General features: G+C 40.1%; 1 protein-coding gene across 3 annotated transcripts in view; it reads left to right on the top strand.

The window, feature by feature from the left end:
• The window catches only part of DMGDH (dimethylglycine dehydrogenase), a 120,965-nt gene that overhangs the window by 50,139 nt on the left and 54,396 nt on the right, over nucleotides 1–16,430 (top strand). The window contains exons 1-4 of one of the 3 annotated variants that reach the window (XM_003899855.3): nucleotides 38–192; nucleotides 5,169–5,343; nucleotides 13,011–13,109; nucleotides 14,589–14,753. In XM_003899855.3, the coding sequence (XP_003899904.1) occupies nucleotides 92–192; nucleotides 5,169–5,343; nucleotides 13,011–13,109; nucleotides 14,589–14,753 (540 nt within the window). In that variant the 5' untranslated portion in view covers nucleotides 38–91. Of the gene's footprint in view, nucleotides 1–37; nucleotides 193–5,168; nucleotides 5,344–13,010; nucleotides 13,110–14,588; nucleotides 14,754–16,430 lie in introns of those variants that run through there. The other 2 variants (XM_009208667.4, XM_017959687.3) reach the window with 2 other exon arrangements.

The raw sequence follows: 16,430 nt of genomic DNA, 5'->3' as shown, positions 1-16,430 counted from the left end.
CCGACCGCCGCCCCGCCAGCCCCGCGGCCTCAGGCTGCCCGCTGGCCTTGGAGCAGGCGCCCGCGCCTTCGGCCTCGGCCTCTGCCTAGTCATGCTCCGTCCCGGCGGGCAGCGGCTGCGGGGCCTCCTGCTGCGGAGCTGCCCGCGGCGTGGCTCTCCCGGGCGCCCGCACTCTGTCTGCGGCCGGGAAGGGTGAGTGGGGCCCCAGCCTGCTCAGACGCGAAGGGGCGGCTGCGGGGGTGGGAGCCAGAGGCTGAGGCAGGCTCTGAGGTTAGAAGCGCTCCGGCCTTCAAGAAATGGGCCTTGATATATCTTCTCGAATTATCTATTAATTATAAAGTGAAACAGTATCCAAAGGTTCCCCGCGTAAAGTCTCTCCTGCCCCAATCCCCTTGGCCAGTCAACAATTGTTAACAGTGTGTTCTGAATCTAACCAGAGACGGTCTATGCGTAGGCAAACACAGGTCAGTATAGGTTTTTCTCTGGTTTTTTGATATCTTGCTTTTTACGGTTATCAATACATCTTGGAGATTTTCCATATCAGCACACACCGACTTGCCTTGTTCCTTTTAATGGCTGCATAGTTTTCCATCCTGTCAATATTCTACACTATCGTTAAACAGTCTGTTCGTTAACATTTAAATGGTTTTTGGTTGTTTATTACAGCAAATAACGTGCATGTGAAAATTCTTATGCATCTATCTTTGAGTACATATGGGAGTCGGTAGCACTAGTTTTTAAAGGTGAACTTGTTAGGGAAAGGGTTACATGCATCTGAAAGATCGAAAGACAGCAACACATACTCCAAATGGGTGGCAAGAGTTTGCATGCGGCACACCAGTGTGTGTCTGTTTCCCACATCTTCCCAAGTTCCCAGAATAGCCCATTTTGTTATCTTTGCTAAATCTGATAGGTAAAAATGGCATGTCCTTGTTTTGATTGGTCTGTATTTAAACATGAGCAATGCTGAGCATCTTTCGACTTCTTACGTTTGCAGATTATTCCTGGCTGCCAGGTAAGGCTTGTTTACCAGCATCACTCAACATTATGAGTTGATTCGAATTTTATTTTATGGCCTTTGACCTGAAATTCTGGAATCAGAAGACCTGCTTTTGAGTTCCATCTATCCATCCAACACATATTTACTGGGTGTTATGATGTGCTAGGTTTGTCTCCAGTGCTGGAGACAATAGCCACCAACTCACAGTTCCTGCGCCATCCATTACACAGAATGTGACCTTACACTTCTGAGGTTCAGTTTCCTCCTCTGTAAAATGAGGATACTAATTTTGCTCTGTGTAACTCACAGGATTGCTGTGAATATTAAATAAGAGAATGCATGTGAAAGTGCTTTGAAAATTGTAAAGCATCACAAAAATATTTATAATAATCTTGTTTTTAATCCAATGCAAAATAAAATGGAAATTTAACAAACAAGTTAATCTGTTTAAAACTGACTAGATAAATAAGATACAAATTTCAAGACTATCCAAAAAATTCATATTTTGGCTGGGTGTGGTGGCTCATGCCTATAATCTCAGCACTTTGAGAAGCTGAGGTGGGCAGACTACTTGAGGCCAGGAGTTCGAGACCAGCCTAATCAACATGGTGAAACCCTGTCTCTAATAAAAATGCAAAAATTAGCTGGGCGTCATGGTGTGCACCTGTAGTCCCAGCTGCTTGGGAGCCTGAGGCGGGAGAATCGCTTGAACCTGGGAGGCGGAGACTGCAGGGAGAGCCGAGATTGCACCACTGCACTCCAGCCTGGGTGACAGGGATTTCATCTCACAAACAAAAACAAAAACACCCAAAATTTGAGTTATTTCAATTGCATATTCTTTATATACCCAATTTCAAACTATCAAAAAAATGTTTTATTTTGGAAAGCAGTTGAACAAGCACAAATTCAGGTTGTGCTTGTCATTTCTAATATAGAAGATAACTGACCTGGTTTTTTTGCATGGCTCCTAACTTTTATTTCAGATACCTTTATGACCATCCTCGACTACATTCAGAAGGATTTTAAGATAGTTATCCACATAATCAAAAACACTATACCTAGCCTGAAACCTGTTATGGCATGCTGGGCAGAGGAAATACTATCTATTTGATAATGCTTTATCATATGTTGCCAAACAGAACCTTCACAGCTCCATTTTGTCAATGAGAAAACTTTGTGTAGATTTCTCTAAAATAGCTATTCAATTGGACTGGGGACTCAAACCCAGGTTTCCCGATCTTAAGTTCTCTTTTGTTGTTGTTGTTTCAACTGACCACCATTCTGAAAGAAATAATTCTTTCTTTTGAACACACAAAAAAGAACCTTTAAGATTATTATTTTTGTCACCACTATAATGGTTTCAACTAAAGTACAAGATATGCCCAGTCTATTTAAAAATGGATTTCTGTCCAAAGTAGTTGGGTCATATGTACATTATTTTTTTTCTTATACAACACACAAAGAGACATTAACAGTTATCTAAAAACTGGTGAAACAAAAGTACTGAAAAACATTGTGGCACCAGGAAATAAGGACATGCTCTAAGAATTATGGAGCCATGTCAAAAGCATACAGGAGTCAACTTAAAGAACTTGATGGCCAAATCTAGGACAACTTGGGATTAAAATAAATGATGACTAGTAATGGATTGGAAACCACTGAAAACAATAAATATCCATAAATTCGTATGAATATAAACAACCAACCAACAAGCAAGGGTGAAAGAAAAGCACTTCCTTACAGTAGGATGCCATCTACTAAATATAATAGGAATGATGCAGTTAGGAAATAATCAATAGATGTTAAAGCCACTCAGTAAAAGTTTGATAAGGACCAGGATATTTACATGGTCTCAAAGTAAAATTTCACATTATTACTTATACAAAGGAAAAATTGGTAGCTTTACTGGATAAATCCAACAGATACCACCTTAAGCAAGTCATCAGATAGAAATAACACCAATATCAGGACAAACCAACATCATACACTTCCTAATCGTATACACTGGGAAAGAGTCCACATCAATTTCATGTTGTTTTTGTCAAAAATACATCATGAGGAAACACCAGACAAACTCACAGTAAGAACTGTTCTACAAAATAACTGGCTAGTACTCTTCGAAAATGTCAAGGTGATAAAACACAAAGGAAGTATTAGGAACTGTTCTAAATTAAAGGGGATTAAAGAGACAGAATCCTGGATTTCATCCCTGACTGGAAAAAACTAGCTATAAATACATTACTGGGATAATTGATTAAATTTAAATATGGACTATAGATTAGATAATAGTATATCAATGTTAAATTTCTTGACTTTGAGAACTGTACTGTCGTTATGTAAGAGAATGTCCTTTTTCTTACAAAACTAGCACAAGAATATTTAGAAGTAACTGGGTATGATACCTACAATTTACTCTAAAATGTGTACACACATAGAATATACATATTATAATACACATATATATATAGTCATGTGCCTTATAATGATGTTTTGGTCAATGATGGACCACATATACAATAGTGGTCCCATGAGATTATAATGGAGCTGAAAAATTCCTATCACCTGGTGATGTCATAGCTGTCATAATGTCATATGCAACACATTGCTCACGTGTTTGTAGTGATGCTGGTTAAACAAACCTACTGTGCTGCCAGTCACATAAAGGTATAACACATGCAATTACGTACAGTGCATAATGCTTGACAAGATAATAAATGACTGTGCTACTGGTTTATGTATTTACTACACTATACTTTAAATCATTATTTTAGAGCATACTCCTTCTGCTTATAAAATAAAAAGTTAACAGTAAAATCAGCTCAGACAGGTCCTTCAGGAGGTATTCCTGAAGAAGGCATTGTTATCATAAGAGATGACAGCTCTGGCCAGGCATGGTGGCTCATACCTGTAATCCCAGCACCCTGGGAGTTCGAGGCTGGAGGATCACTTGAGGTCAGGAGTTCAAGACCAGCCTGGCCAACATGGTGAAACCTCACCTCTACTAAAAGCACAAAACTTAGCTGGGTGTGGTGGTGCGCACCTGTAATCCCAGCTACGTGGGAGGCTGAGGTAGGAGAATTGCTTGAACCCGATAGGTGGAGGTTGCAGTGAGCCAAGATCGAGCCACTATACTCCAGGCTGGGCAAAACAGTGAGACTCTGTCTTGGAAAAAAAAAAAAAAGTTGGAAAAGTTAAAAAATATATAAATATATTTTAATAGAAAAAAGGTTCCAGAATAAGGATATAAAGAAATAAAATATTTCTATACAGCTGTAGAATGCATTTGCATTTAAACTGTGTTATTACAAAAGTCAAAAAAATTTAAAAGTTTATAAAATAACAAAGTTACAGTAAGCTGTTAATTTATTATTGAAAAAAGAAAAATATATTTAAAAATAAACTTAGGGTAGCCTAAATGTACAGTGTTGATAAAGTCTACAGTAGTATACAGTAATGTCCTAGGCCTTCACATTCACTCACCTCTCACTCAGACTCATCTAGAGCAACTTCCAGTCCTACAAGCTTGATTCATGGTAAAGTACCCTAGACAGGTGTACCGTTTTAAATCTTTTTTTTTTTTTTTTTTTTTTTTTTTGAGACAGGGCCTCACTCCGTCTCCTACGTTTGAGTGTAGTGGCACAGTCATGGCTCACTGCAGCCTCAACCTCCTGGGCTTAAGCAGTCCTCTTACCTCGGCCTCCTAAGTAGCTGGGACTAAATGCATGTGCCACCACGTCTGGATAATTTTCGTATTTTTTATAGAGACGGGGCTTCGTTATGTTGCCCAGGGTTGTCTTGAACTCCTGGGCTCAAGCAATCTTCCCGCCTTGGCCTCCCAAAGTGCTGGGATTACAGGTGTGAGTCACCGAACCTGACCTGTTCTCTAGATTCTTTGAAGAAAAAAAAAAAAGCTACTTGTTCATTTCTTTGGCTATAGTAGCTACAATGGACCAGAATCATTATATGGAATGGGGCTCAAATACCCCTCCCCCAACCAGGTTGCCTAAGTCACAGTTTAGATGCTCCAAATTATTAAATCAGTATCATGCAAATCTCAGTCAGTGGGTGTTAAGTACTAGAGAAACAGGTAAGGGAAAGTGCATCAGTCAGGCCAGAACTAGAGCTGCCATAGCCGAATAAAGTTCCCATTTAACTTTACCTCTTCCAGAGAGGAAAAACCACCCTCATCTGCAGAAACGCAATGGAAAGACAGAGCAGAAACAGTGATAATTGGAGGTGGCTGTGTTGGTGTGAGTCTGGCTTATCACCTGGCCAAAGCAGGGATGAAGGATGTGGTCCTGCTGGAGAAATCAGAGCTCACGGCTGGATCTACCTGGCACGCAGTAAGAAAAGCATCCCAAACTGTCTGAAGCGTGGAATTGTGCATGAATATAGTCCATTTCCTTCCCATTCACAACTCCCAACTGTGAGTTCTTTAGAGTGTGTTCCCTTTCAATAGCGTTGGAAGTGCAGTTGTAGTTTAACTGGTGTACTTGCAGATGACAACCAATATTTATGATGTCTTTATCTTGATCATATGGCTTCTGGATTCAAATCCCGGCTTTGCAATTTTCTACCCTTGTGACTTTTGGCAAGTTACATAAGTTTCCATTTTCTGGTGTCTTAATAGGAATATTAATAGTACTTACCTAATAGGATTGTGATGAAGATTGAGTTAACGTGTAAAATTATTAAACACAAGGTATTGAATAATAAATGTTAGCTTTATATGGAAGGATACTGTCTGAGTGAGCCTGGATATGGGCCCAAGATCTTTACCTACACTTCCCTCACCTGCATTTGGTGGTCCTTTTATTTATTTATGGTTTTATTTATTTTTATTTTTATGTTTTTTGAGATGAAGTCTTGCTCTGTTCCCAGGCTGGAGTGAAGTGGTGCGATCTCAGCTCACTGCAACGTCTGTCTCCCAGGTTCAAGCGATTCTCTTGCCTCAGCCTCCCGAGTAGCTGGGACTACAGGCGCACACCACCATGACCAGCAAATTTTTGTATTTTTAGTAGAGACGGGGTTTCACCATGTTGGTCAGGCTGGTCTCGATCTCTTGACCTCGTGATCTGCCTGCCTCGGCCTCCCAAAGTGCTGGGATTGCAGGTGTGAACCACCACACCCGGCCTTATAATTTTATGCTGTGAGATGATAGTGTGGCCCCCTGAGGACTTGACTATGAGGACTGCAAAAGTGTGGCACAGCTTTTGTGTTACATAAGACACAAGGCCAAGTCAGTCTTGTATTCTTCATGGCATGCATAATTGTTCTAGGGCTGCAGTGTAATTGACTAGGCTTACTTGGAAAGCTGCTCAAGTAGATGAAGGGATTGACACTGCTGTCATATTGCCAAACCAGGGATTTCTGACATCAGCTCAGGATGGGAGAGGAAGTTTTTATGACTGCTGGTGCAGTTTTTCTTGGGCAGCATTAGCCCCTGCTCATCATCTCGTTTCATCATTAGCTGTCCTCAGCTGAGAAGAGGTAACAAGAGGGAACCCTGCTTTGAGGGGCTTTTTGACATCTAGCATGTGCTCAAAGTATACGGTAGAGAGTCCAGCGTGAAAAGGGTTGCCTGCTTCCAGCTCAATCTGGGGGAGGGTGCTGCCCAGACTCAAAGGCCCAAAGACCTTGCCTTTGTGGAGCTCACATTCTGGTGGGGCAGACAGAAAACACACCCATCAATGCTACAGAGTAATCACCATGAACAAAAAGTAAAACACAATCAAGGATGCAAAATAATGGAGGAGGAGAAGAAGGAGGTGCTAGGGAGGATGTTTCAAAGAGGTGACCTGCCAACAGAGACTGGGGAGCAGTGAGCCAGGGGGCCATGAGGCTATTCAGGAAAGGGCATTTAGGCAGGGAAATGTAGGCAAGTGGAAATATCCTTCGAGGGAGGGCTTACACCCTCTCACCACTTCTGAATTGTTACTGAGGGCATACACTTTAATCTTTGAATGACTTATTTGCTCACTTACACACTGATTTAATGTGGCCTGCATTTGATTTTATTACTGTTATTATTATCATTATTTTTTGAGACAGGGTCTTTCTCTGTTGCCCAGGCTGGAGTGCAGTGGTGCAATCATAGCTCACCATAAGCACAAACTCCTGGGCTCAAGCGATCCTCCCCAGTAGCTAGGATTATATAGGTGCGCACTACCATGCCCAGTTATTTCCTTAATTTTTTTTAGAAATGGGAGTCTCACTATGTTGCCCAGGCTGGTCTTGAACTCCTGGCCTCAAATGATCCTCCAGCCTCAGCCTCCCAAGACTTTAGAATTACAGGCATGAGCCATCACACCTGGCCTGGCCTGCATTTTAGAAGAGGTTACAGGATTCCTTAAAATTTTGTTTCTTAGATGTCCCATAAATAAAAAGCAACATACCCTTAATCTAAAAGTTAACTACGCAAAATATTTTTTTCTTAAATACAAAGATACCAAAGTGAGTGGGGAAAGGCATTATCCTGCTTTGCATACGGGGTATTAGGCTATGGTTTACAAAATGAGGATCCACGCAGTGTGAGTTCAAGGCGGAATCAGGCATCAGAAGCCAGGTTATTTGGCCCCCATGGAATAAAAGAGACTTGTCCTAGGAAGTTGATTCTAGGGGTTTTTTTGCAAGTCAAAGATGCCTCCCTTTGAACAGCAGTATGAAGAAATCCAAAGTATTAGGTTTTTTTTTTTTTTTTTTTTTTTTTTTTTTTTGAGACAGAGTTTCACTCTGTCACCCAGGCTGGAGTGCACTGGTGTGATCATGACTCAATGCAGCCTCAACCTACGGGACTCAAGCAATGCTCCCACATCAGCACCTGTAGCTGGGACCACAGGTGCGCACCACCACACTTTGCTAATTTAAAAAATTTTTTGTAGCGATGAGGTCTCCCTACATTGTCCAGGCTGGTCTCAAACTCCTGGGCTCAAGCAATCCTCCCACTTTAGCCTCTGAAAGTGAAGTGCTGGAATTATAGGCTTGAGCCACTGAGCCTGGTCATATTCAGAATTTTTTTTTTTTTTTTTTTTTTTTGAGACAGTCTCGCTCTGTTGCCAGGCTGGAGTACAATGGCGTGATCTCAGCTCACGGCAACCTCTGCCTCCCAGGTTCAAGAGATTCTCTTGCCTTGGCCTCCCGAGTAGCTGGGACTACAGGTGCACACCACCATACCCAGCTAACTTTTGTATTTTTAGCAGAGACGAAGTTTTAGCATGTTGGCCAGGATGGTCTCAATCTCTTGACCTTATGATCTGCCCTCCTCGGCCTCCCAAAGTGCTGGGATTACAGGCGTGAGCCACCGCGCCCGGCTGATACTAGGAATTTTTAACACAGATATATTTGTGGAGTAGATCTGAGAATAAGGAAGGTTGCAGAGCCAGCTAACAGGGGCAGGCTATAAAAATAAAGACAGTTTTCCTGAAGCATGATATGTGCTCCATGAGAGAAGTGACTGAAGAGTGTGGGAATTAAATGCTTGGAGAGGAAAGTACAGCCTGCAAAGTGAATCTTCTAAATGGCATCACAAAATCATAAGGTTTTAACAAGACTGCTTTGTCAGCTCATGATACACCTAATAGTACAGAGCATTTCATGTGGATGCAGGGAAACGAGAGGATGGACTAAGAAGGAGGTTTGGAGCTCGGGATCCCCAGGAGGGGCTGCCCTTTGGGATGGCACCAAAGTAGATGTTTGGAGAGCTGAGGACTCAAGATTCAGGATGAACCATTTGGGGTGTAGGAGGCAACATAAGAACTTTCCATTTGTTTTTGTCTGCAAATATAAGAAAGAAGTTAAGCTTTACTGATATTTATAAATAGCCCTCACATTTGACGTGGACGATGTGTTGCGTATGATTTCAAGGTTGACTACGCGAGAGGTTGGCACTTCCTGGTGGGAGTGTCCTCATTCTTTCTCTTGTCTTCCGTGTACCGTGACATAGTGCAGATTTCATGCCCTAGGATATCACCACTGGGATTAGCTTTATAGAAACAGGGCTTTAAATAATATAATGTGTGATGAAAGGGAGAGGGGTGAACTTTAGAGTGTTGTATTACATAGAGGTTTGCTGGTTATCCACTAGCAGTAGCTAAAAGAGTTGTGAATGCAAATGGCTGCCAGTCATTTCTACATAGCAGATTATATATTTAAAAAATAGTGCAGCCTGTCCCTTCACAGAAAAAGTGATGCTTTGAGTAAGTGAGAAATAATGGCCTTTTGCAAAATAGTCCTGTTGGGAAGAGAGCATTTTGAAAAGGGATGTTTGGAAATGTTGGTATTATTATTAGGTTTTCTGCCCCAAAATGATATGTATCACATAGAAAAACTCTCATATATGTGAGAAATACATTTTTAGCCCATTTCAAATTTTTTCTAAATGAGGAGTTTCAATAGGATTTGTTCCTATTTACTTAAAATACAAAAAATGCGATACCTTCCAACTAGTTTGTAACAACTGGCAGACACGAGAACATGAAATGTCATAGTCAGATGTGAAGAGAAACCTTCATATGGGTGTTGACTGAGGTGGAGGAAGGGGTGTCAGGATGCAGAGACCCAGCCAGTCGTGCCCTTCTCTCACTTGGGTCTGTGCATCACTGAGCGGTGTCTTCTGCAGCTATACAGCCGTTAAAAGCAGTCTCAAAATAATATAAAGCCAGAACCAGGCCTTCACATTGCTGTCTTACAAATGTTAATGTAGCACAGATATTCTAATAATGACATGTGTTAATCACATAGCTCTCGCTATAGTGTTCTTAATAAGCTTCATATGCAAAAGCTTTTCTACACAATATATAAAATAAAAAAGTGTTTTGAGTACTTCACTTATTCTAAGTTGTTTTTTGTGTTTATGATCTCTATTAATATTTAGTATCACATGTAAGGAAAGAAACACACGTATTTTAGTGGTTATGTTCAAAATTTTGTACTGGGTGTAAATGTATGAGTGAAAGATTTGGAGCCACTGGAATATAGGTTGGTTTGACATCGGTCACTGGACTTTTTGAGGTAGTTGAGGCTCCTGAGAGAGGAGGAGGGTTGTTAAAGAGATAGGGGAAGCACTAGTTAGCATCCATTATGCTATCCATTATTTAGCATCCAGTGGTGAATTTTCTAACTCCATCATTCCTTTTATACTAATTAATTGTCAGTCTAAGGAAGAGCTTTACATTCCCTTCTACTTATTTATTTATTTATCTCAACGAAGATTTATAAATTCTTAATTTATTTAAAGGGTTGTATTCTTAATGATTACATCTCTGTTTCATCTTCCCTTCCTTATCTTCCCCACCAACTGCAATCACTTTTTCCAAACGATAGCTAAACTCCTTTCCTATGACGTCCGTGACCTTTCTAGCATCTTCTCTTTCCCGAGTTTCACAGCTACTATGTATCTGGGACTCAATCATTTACCCGTGATTTAATTGTTTCATGTATGAAACTTTCATAACCTCAATCAGACTATAAAATCCTGAGTGATAAGAATAATGTTTTCTCCTTTCAGACTTCTCATTTAATATGTCCTTGTTGAAGTCACAGAAGAGAAAAACATTGTGCCATCTTCATATTCAAGTCTGGCACTTAAATTAAAAGAGATCATGTGTGATGTTACTTTCAAATAATTTAAATAGAAGCACTAATATGGGTAGCCCCAAATTTTAAACAGATTTTAAAAGCCAATATATAAAAGAAAAGGTATAAAAATTAAATAATGTTTATGTCTGAGTGAGAAAATTGAGTCCATATCTTATTTCTGACTATCGCAGCAGCAAGGAAAAGAGGGTAGTGTGAATTGTTTAGTAGAACTGGGTATACCGTTGCAGTAAGGGAGACTAACTTTTCCTTGACAACGAATTTCTAAAAGAATTTGTTACCTACACCAAGTACATTGGGCTAAATGTCTTCAGTAAGAGGTTTTGAAAAATGAACCAATGTGACCTTTTCAAGTGAAAGAGAATTAACTTAAAATTTCTGGAGTGAGGGAGAAGAGGATTGTGTCGTGTAGATAGATAATTTTCCAGTGGTCTAGCTTAACCTAGGTATGAAGCTTAGAGGATCTTGAGGAGTGGATGGTGATCGGTACCCTAGGCTAGTGCTTGTGATGACCAGATTTCTCAACTGACAATATATATTGCCAGTTTTCTATAGGGCATATATATAGGACATATGTTGAAGACAAATTGGGGGTCACCAGCAGATACCTGAAGGCCTGGGATTCTCTATTATTGAACCAGGAAAGTTTGCATGCACACTGGATACCAACATGTTAAAGCAGCAGGGCATGTTTGGCCATGAAGTTTAAGAGCTTGGCTTACAGATGCATTGTAATGGAATCCCTTCTCTGCTTCCACATGGAGCTGTGCTACTGGATGACCTATAAGCTGGGCCAGGATTTTTCTAAAATATATATATATATATCAGCCATGGGTATGTCCAGATGCTTGAACAAGTACTGGATGGAAGCCCCAGGATTTTGGTTATAAAGGATGATTGACAAACTTCTAATGGAGTATTTGAGTGCAGGAGGATCAGATGCTCACCACTACCATAGAAGTACCTTATCAATACTCATAAGTAGATTTTACTGTGAACAGATTGTGTTCTGATGAGCTTTCCAGAATAAATTAGCTGCCCAGTGAGGCTCCAGACACTCGAGAGAAACTGCTTCATATAATTGCTTAGAATTCTTTGTCTGGATTCCACATTACATGTGCCAGATTTGAGAAAAGGGGGTTTTGGTGTAGCTAATGTTTAGATACTTTTTTTTCTGAGAATAGTCAATCAATATTTATTCAACAAAGATTTTCAGTGTACCATCTATGTGCTCATCAAACAGGTTAAGCTTTGACAAAAGTCTATTCACCTATTCATCAGGCTCTAGTGATAAGGAATTTTCTAGTTCTTAAATTTTACAATTTCAGGAAAGGGCCAGGAGGGCTGCTCCATTTAAGGGAAGGGTGGAGGCTGGGTCAAAGAAGATCGTATGCTAGTCCATGGTCCTTCTGCTTAAGGGAACACACACATGGTTTTCCGGCTTGAGTCCACATTGTATGCCATTCCCACATTACTTTTGTTGTTGTTGTTTTTTGAGACAGAGTGTCACTCTGTCACCCAGGCTGGAGTGTAATGGCGTGATCTTGGCTCACTGCAACCTCTGCCTCCCAGGTTCAAGCAATTCTCCTGCCTCAGCCTCCCAAGTAGCTGGGATTGCAGGCACGCACCACCATGCCTGGCTAATTTTTTGTATTTTTAGTACAGGTGGGGTTTCTCCATGTTGGCCAGGCTGGTCTTGAACTCCTGACCTCAGGTAATCCACCCACCTCAGCCTCCCAAAGTGCTGGGATTACAGGCGTGAGCCACCGCACCTGGCCTCCCCAATACTTTTATTGATTGATTGATTGATTGATTGAGATGGAGTTTCGCTCTTTTGCCCAGGCTGGAGTGCAGTGGCATGATCTTGGCTCACTGCAACCTCCGCCTTTTAGTTTCAAGCAATTCTGCTGCCTCAGCCTCCTGAGTAGCTGGGATTATAGGCGCCCGTCACCATGCACAACAAATTTTTGAATTTTTAATAGAGATGGGGTTTCATCATGTTGGCCAGGCTGGTCTCAAACTCCTGACCTTGTGATCTGCCCATCTTGGCCTCCCAACATACTTTTCTATATAGTCATATATAGGACTATATAGCATATAGCCCTAAACCTTCCATCTAAATCATCCCATTTCTGAATCTCTGTACAATGCTATCCATGTTAACGTTTAGGGACTTAACATGTATGTTTGTTGGCTGGCTTTCACCTTACTCACGTAGTTCACATTACTTCTTAAAACCTGTCATGAGTCTTATACTCTGGTGTGCTCAAACTGGTGCTGATGTGTTCTCATTCCAAAGGACTGGCTGGTGCTTCTCAGTTTCTTTCCAGCATTAAATTATTGCTTAACACATAAACTGTCAACATTTTGAGAATGTTAATTTTTTTCGGTATTTCTTTTCCTCTCTGCTTTTAAGGCAGGTTTAACAACTTACTTTCATCCTGGAATAAACTTGAAGAAAATACATTATGATAGCATCAAACTTTATGAGAAACTGGAAGAAGAAACTGGGCAGGTAAAGGCATTTAACTTGAAACTGTCTGTTATGTCGGCCTCTCAGAAACATGTAAGATTTCTGAAGGATTTTGATGCATCATTGTGTATGACTGTGTGAAGTGCCTGATGTAGTAGAGGAATATGATGAGAGCTTAAGGCAAGAACCTCTAGAGTTTGCTTTAAAATCAACTTAATTTCTCAAAGTATATTATTCATGTCATGAACCATTCTTTATTTTTTAAATGAAGAAAGAATAAAAAGCAGCTTTCAAATGTATCTTTAGCTAGTTACTATATCTAGAAACTAAGAAATCAGAGTCTTTCAGCAATTGCATTGCAAAGGATCTGACAACGGAATGTACCAGATTGTTGCATGCCTTTGAACAGTACTTCATTAAAAGCTCTTCACTCATGTTTATCCCTTCTCATATTTGCTCATACTCAAAATAAAATGGCAGGCAAAATAATATCCATAGGCTAAGACTGGGTTCTGCTCAAATTTTCCATGTCACTTCCCTTGCCTAAACCATCCAATGGCTCCCCACAGTCTACCGGACAAAGCCAAAGGATTAGCATGGCCTTAGGAACATGACCTTTGTCAACTGACCTCTGCCTGCTGTCCCAACAGTTTCTTTTGCCACTCTTCCCTCTGCTTATCTGCTTCAGCTACTCTCAATAACATATAGTTTTGGAATGCGCTGAGCTCTCTCAAATCACTGCTTTTTGTTTGTGTTGTGTTTTGTTCTGTTTTCTGCTGCTTCCTCTGAAACAACATTCCCCCGGCCCCATCTTCAGCATCCACCTTCCCCAGGGTAACCCCCTTTGAGAAGCCTTGCTTGACTTTTCCTGCCTGTTAGGCAGGTCAAAGCTGGAGGTCCCATCTCTTGGTTCTCAGAGCATTTGTGCACACTTCTCTTATAACTTGAATCTCTCTCTATTGTAATTATTGATTTACTTGTTGATCCTCCCAAAAGTAACTTGAGGGCAAGGGCTATATCTTTTATCTCTGTAACTGAGTGCTTGGCAAACTGAAGGACTTTAATAAATGTTAAATGAATGTTTAATTCAATTCAGACAATCTAAGCATTGTAACATTTTGATTCTACGTAATCTCTCCTTAATTTTTTTGTCTTTCTCTTTTTCATACAGTTTTTTTCACTCTGTACATTAATACTCGTTCCATGCTACTATGATTTTGCATTTAGCTGTCTGTCTTCAACTGTGGGGTGTAAATGCCACTTAGGCAGAGTCTTTACCTTTCTTGTTCACTCTGACATCTGTGGGGCTTAGAATGGTGCCTGGCACCAAAGAGGCACTTAGTAAATATGGTAATTGCTGAATAAGTGTCTTTTAATAAGATGCAAATATTTTAATAGTTATTTCTTTTGCTTATAATAAATCTTTTTGTACAGTTGCATTTTTATTATACTGGAGCAGAACCATGTTTGAGTACCAAATAATGACTCATTTGTATGTTTTTATTGGAATTATTGTCACAGGTGGTGGGATTCCATCAGCCAGGTAGTATCAGACTTGCTACCACCCCTGTAAGGGTAGATGAATTTAAATATCAAATGACTCGGACTGGCTGGCATGCAACAGAACAGTATATCATTGAACCTGAAAAAATTCAAGAGATGTTCCCTTTACTCAACATGAATAAGGTATTTATCTTAAAGGCATTTTTACCATTTGTTGACTTAAGTAAAAATTAGAAAAAGTTATTAAGAAGTTAACTAAAAACAGAAAACTTTGTATACACATTTTAAATGTGCAAAATCATGTGATTAATTTTGGAATTTGGGTAATTTACAAGGTGGGCTGTTATATACAGTAAATGATATATAAAAAGGTAATGATAAATCTTGTTTTTCACCTATGACAATTGATTAAACATTTTCAATACCTTTCCATTATTGTGTTCCCCAGATCTAAGGGTTTCCATACACAAATCTTCTGTTTGAGAACACAGGGAGAATGATAACCTGATATGATAAATGTCTAGAAAGACTGTGGTATTAAAATGTTTTAAAAATCAAATTAAGAAATGCCATGGTACATTGCTTTACAAATATCACCTAGCTTATAGCTGTACTCTCCTTACAGACTCTGTGTCAGGTACGGATCTAGATTTATACCACATTTGCCTGAGATAAGCTACTTGACATGAAATTTAGTGTTTTTTCCTACTGGGTAATAATTCCTTTTGAATAATAATAACAATGACTGACACTTACTATAGCACATATTTATGTACCAGTTAGTATGCTAAGTCCTTACATGCATAATTTCATGTAATCATCACACTAATAGTATGAGGCAGGCCAGATGCCATGGCTCACTCCTTCTATCCCAGCATGTGGGAAGGCCAAGGTGGGGGGATTGCTTGAGGCCAGGAGTTCAAGATCAGCCTAGGCAACATACTGAGACCTCGTCTCTACAAACTTACACACACACACAAAATTAGCTGACTGTGGGGTAGTAGGACTCCATCTGTAGTCCTAACTACTTGGGAGGCTGAGGCAAGAGGATCTCTTGAGCCTAGGAGTTTGAGGTTATAGTGAGCTATGATTACGTTACTGTACTCCAGCCTAGGGAATGAAGTGACAGCCTGTCTCTAAAATTTAAAAAATAAAAATAAAAAAATTATATCTATATCTGTGTTATGTGGTATATATTATTGTTAAACAAGAAATTTTAGCTTAGACAGTTTACATAGTGAACCCAAGCTCATTCACTGGAAAGAGCTGGAGTGGAGATTTGAACCCAGGCTCTCTGACTCCCTTGCATTATACATACTGCCCAAGTGTATCAGATGGGGCTGTTGGGGAAACACATGCTTATTTCCCTGCTGGTGACCACTGCAGTGGTTCCAATCTCTGAAGGTTCATATCATTGACCTGGGCACTAGGGTTGTTTGCCTTTGCGAGTCTTCACAGGCTGCTGGCACTCCCTTGTCTGTAGTTGTGTGTGATACTAGTGTGATAGCAGATTGGTGTCGCACTGCATTGTCTGCATTGAAATTTTACCTCCACTACCAGTAAGGATATACTTATATTTGTTTATATGTCAATCTTGAATGCTTTGCTGGAACTCCTCACTATCATGAATTTTTCTCAAGGGCATTCATTAAGCAATGGGAATATGTGTGAAGGGTATTCTCTGCATCTGGGAGAGGGTACCAAACCAAATGGATGTGGGATCACTACAATGAGGTCATATCCATTATAAAACACCTGTGTGACATTTGGAAGTCCTTAGAAATGTGAATTCCCTTAAAATAGAAAGTCTCTTGCACAAGACCCATAATAAATGAAAGGATTGAATTTGTAATAAAAAAC

Source organism: Papio anubis, chromosome 5, assembly GCF_008728515.1.
Source record: "Papio anubis isolate 15944 chromosome 5, Panubis1.0, whole genome shotgun sequence".
Taxonomy (NCBI): Eukaryota; Metazoa; Chordata; class Mammalia; order Primates; family Cercopithecidae; genus Papio; species Papio anubis.
This window is presented reverse-complemented; position numbering and strand designations above follow the sequence as displayed.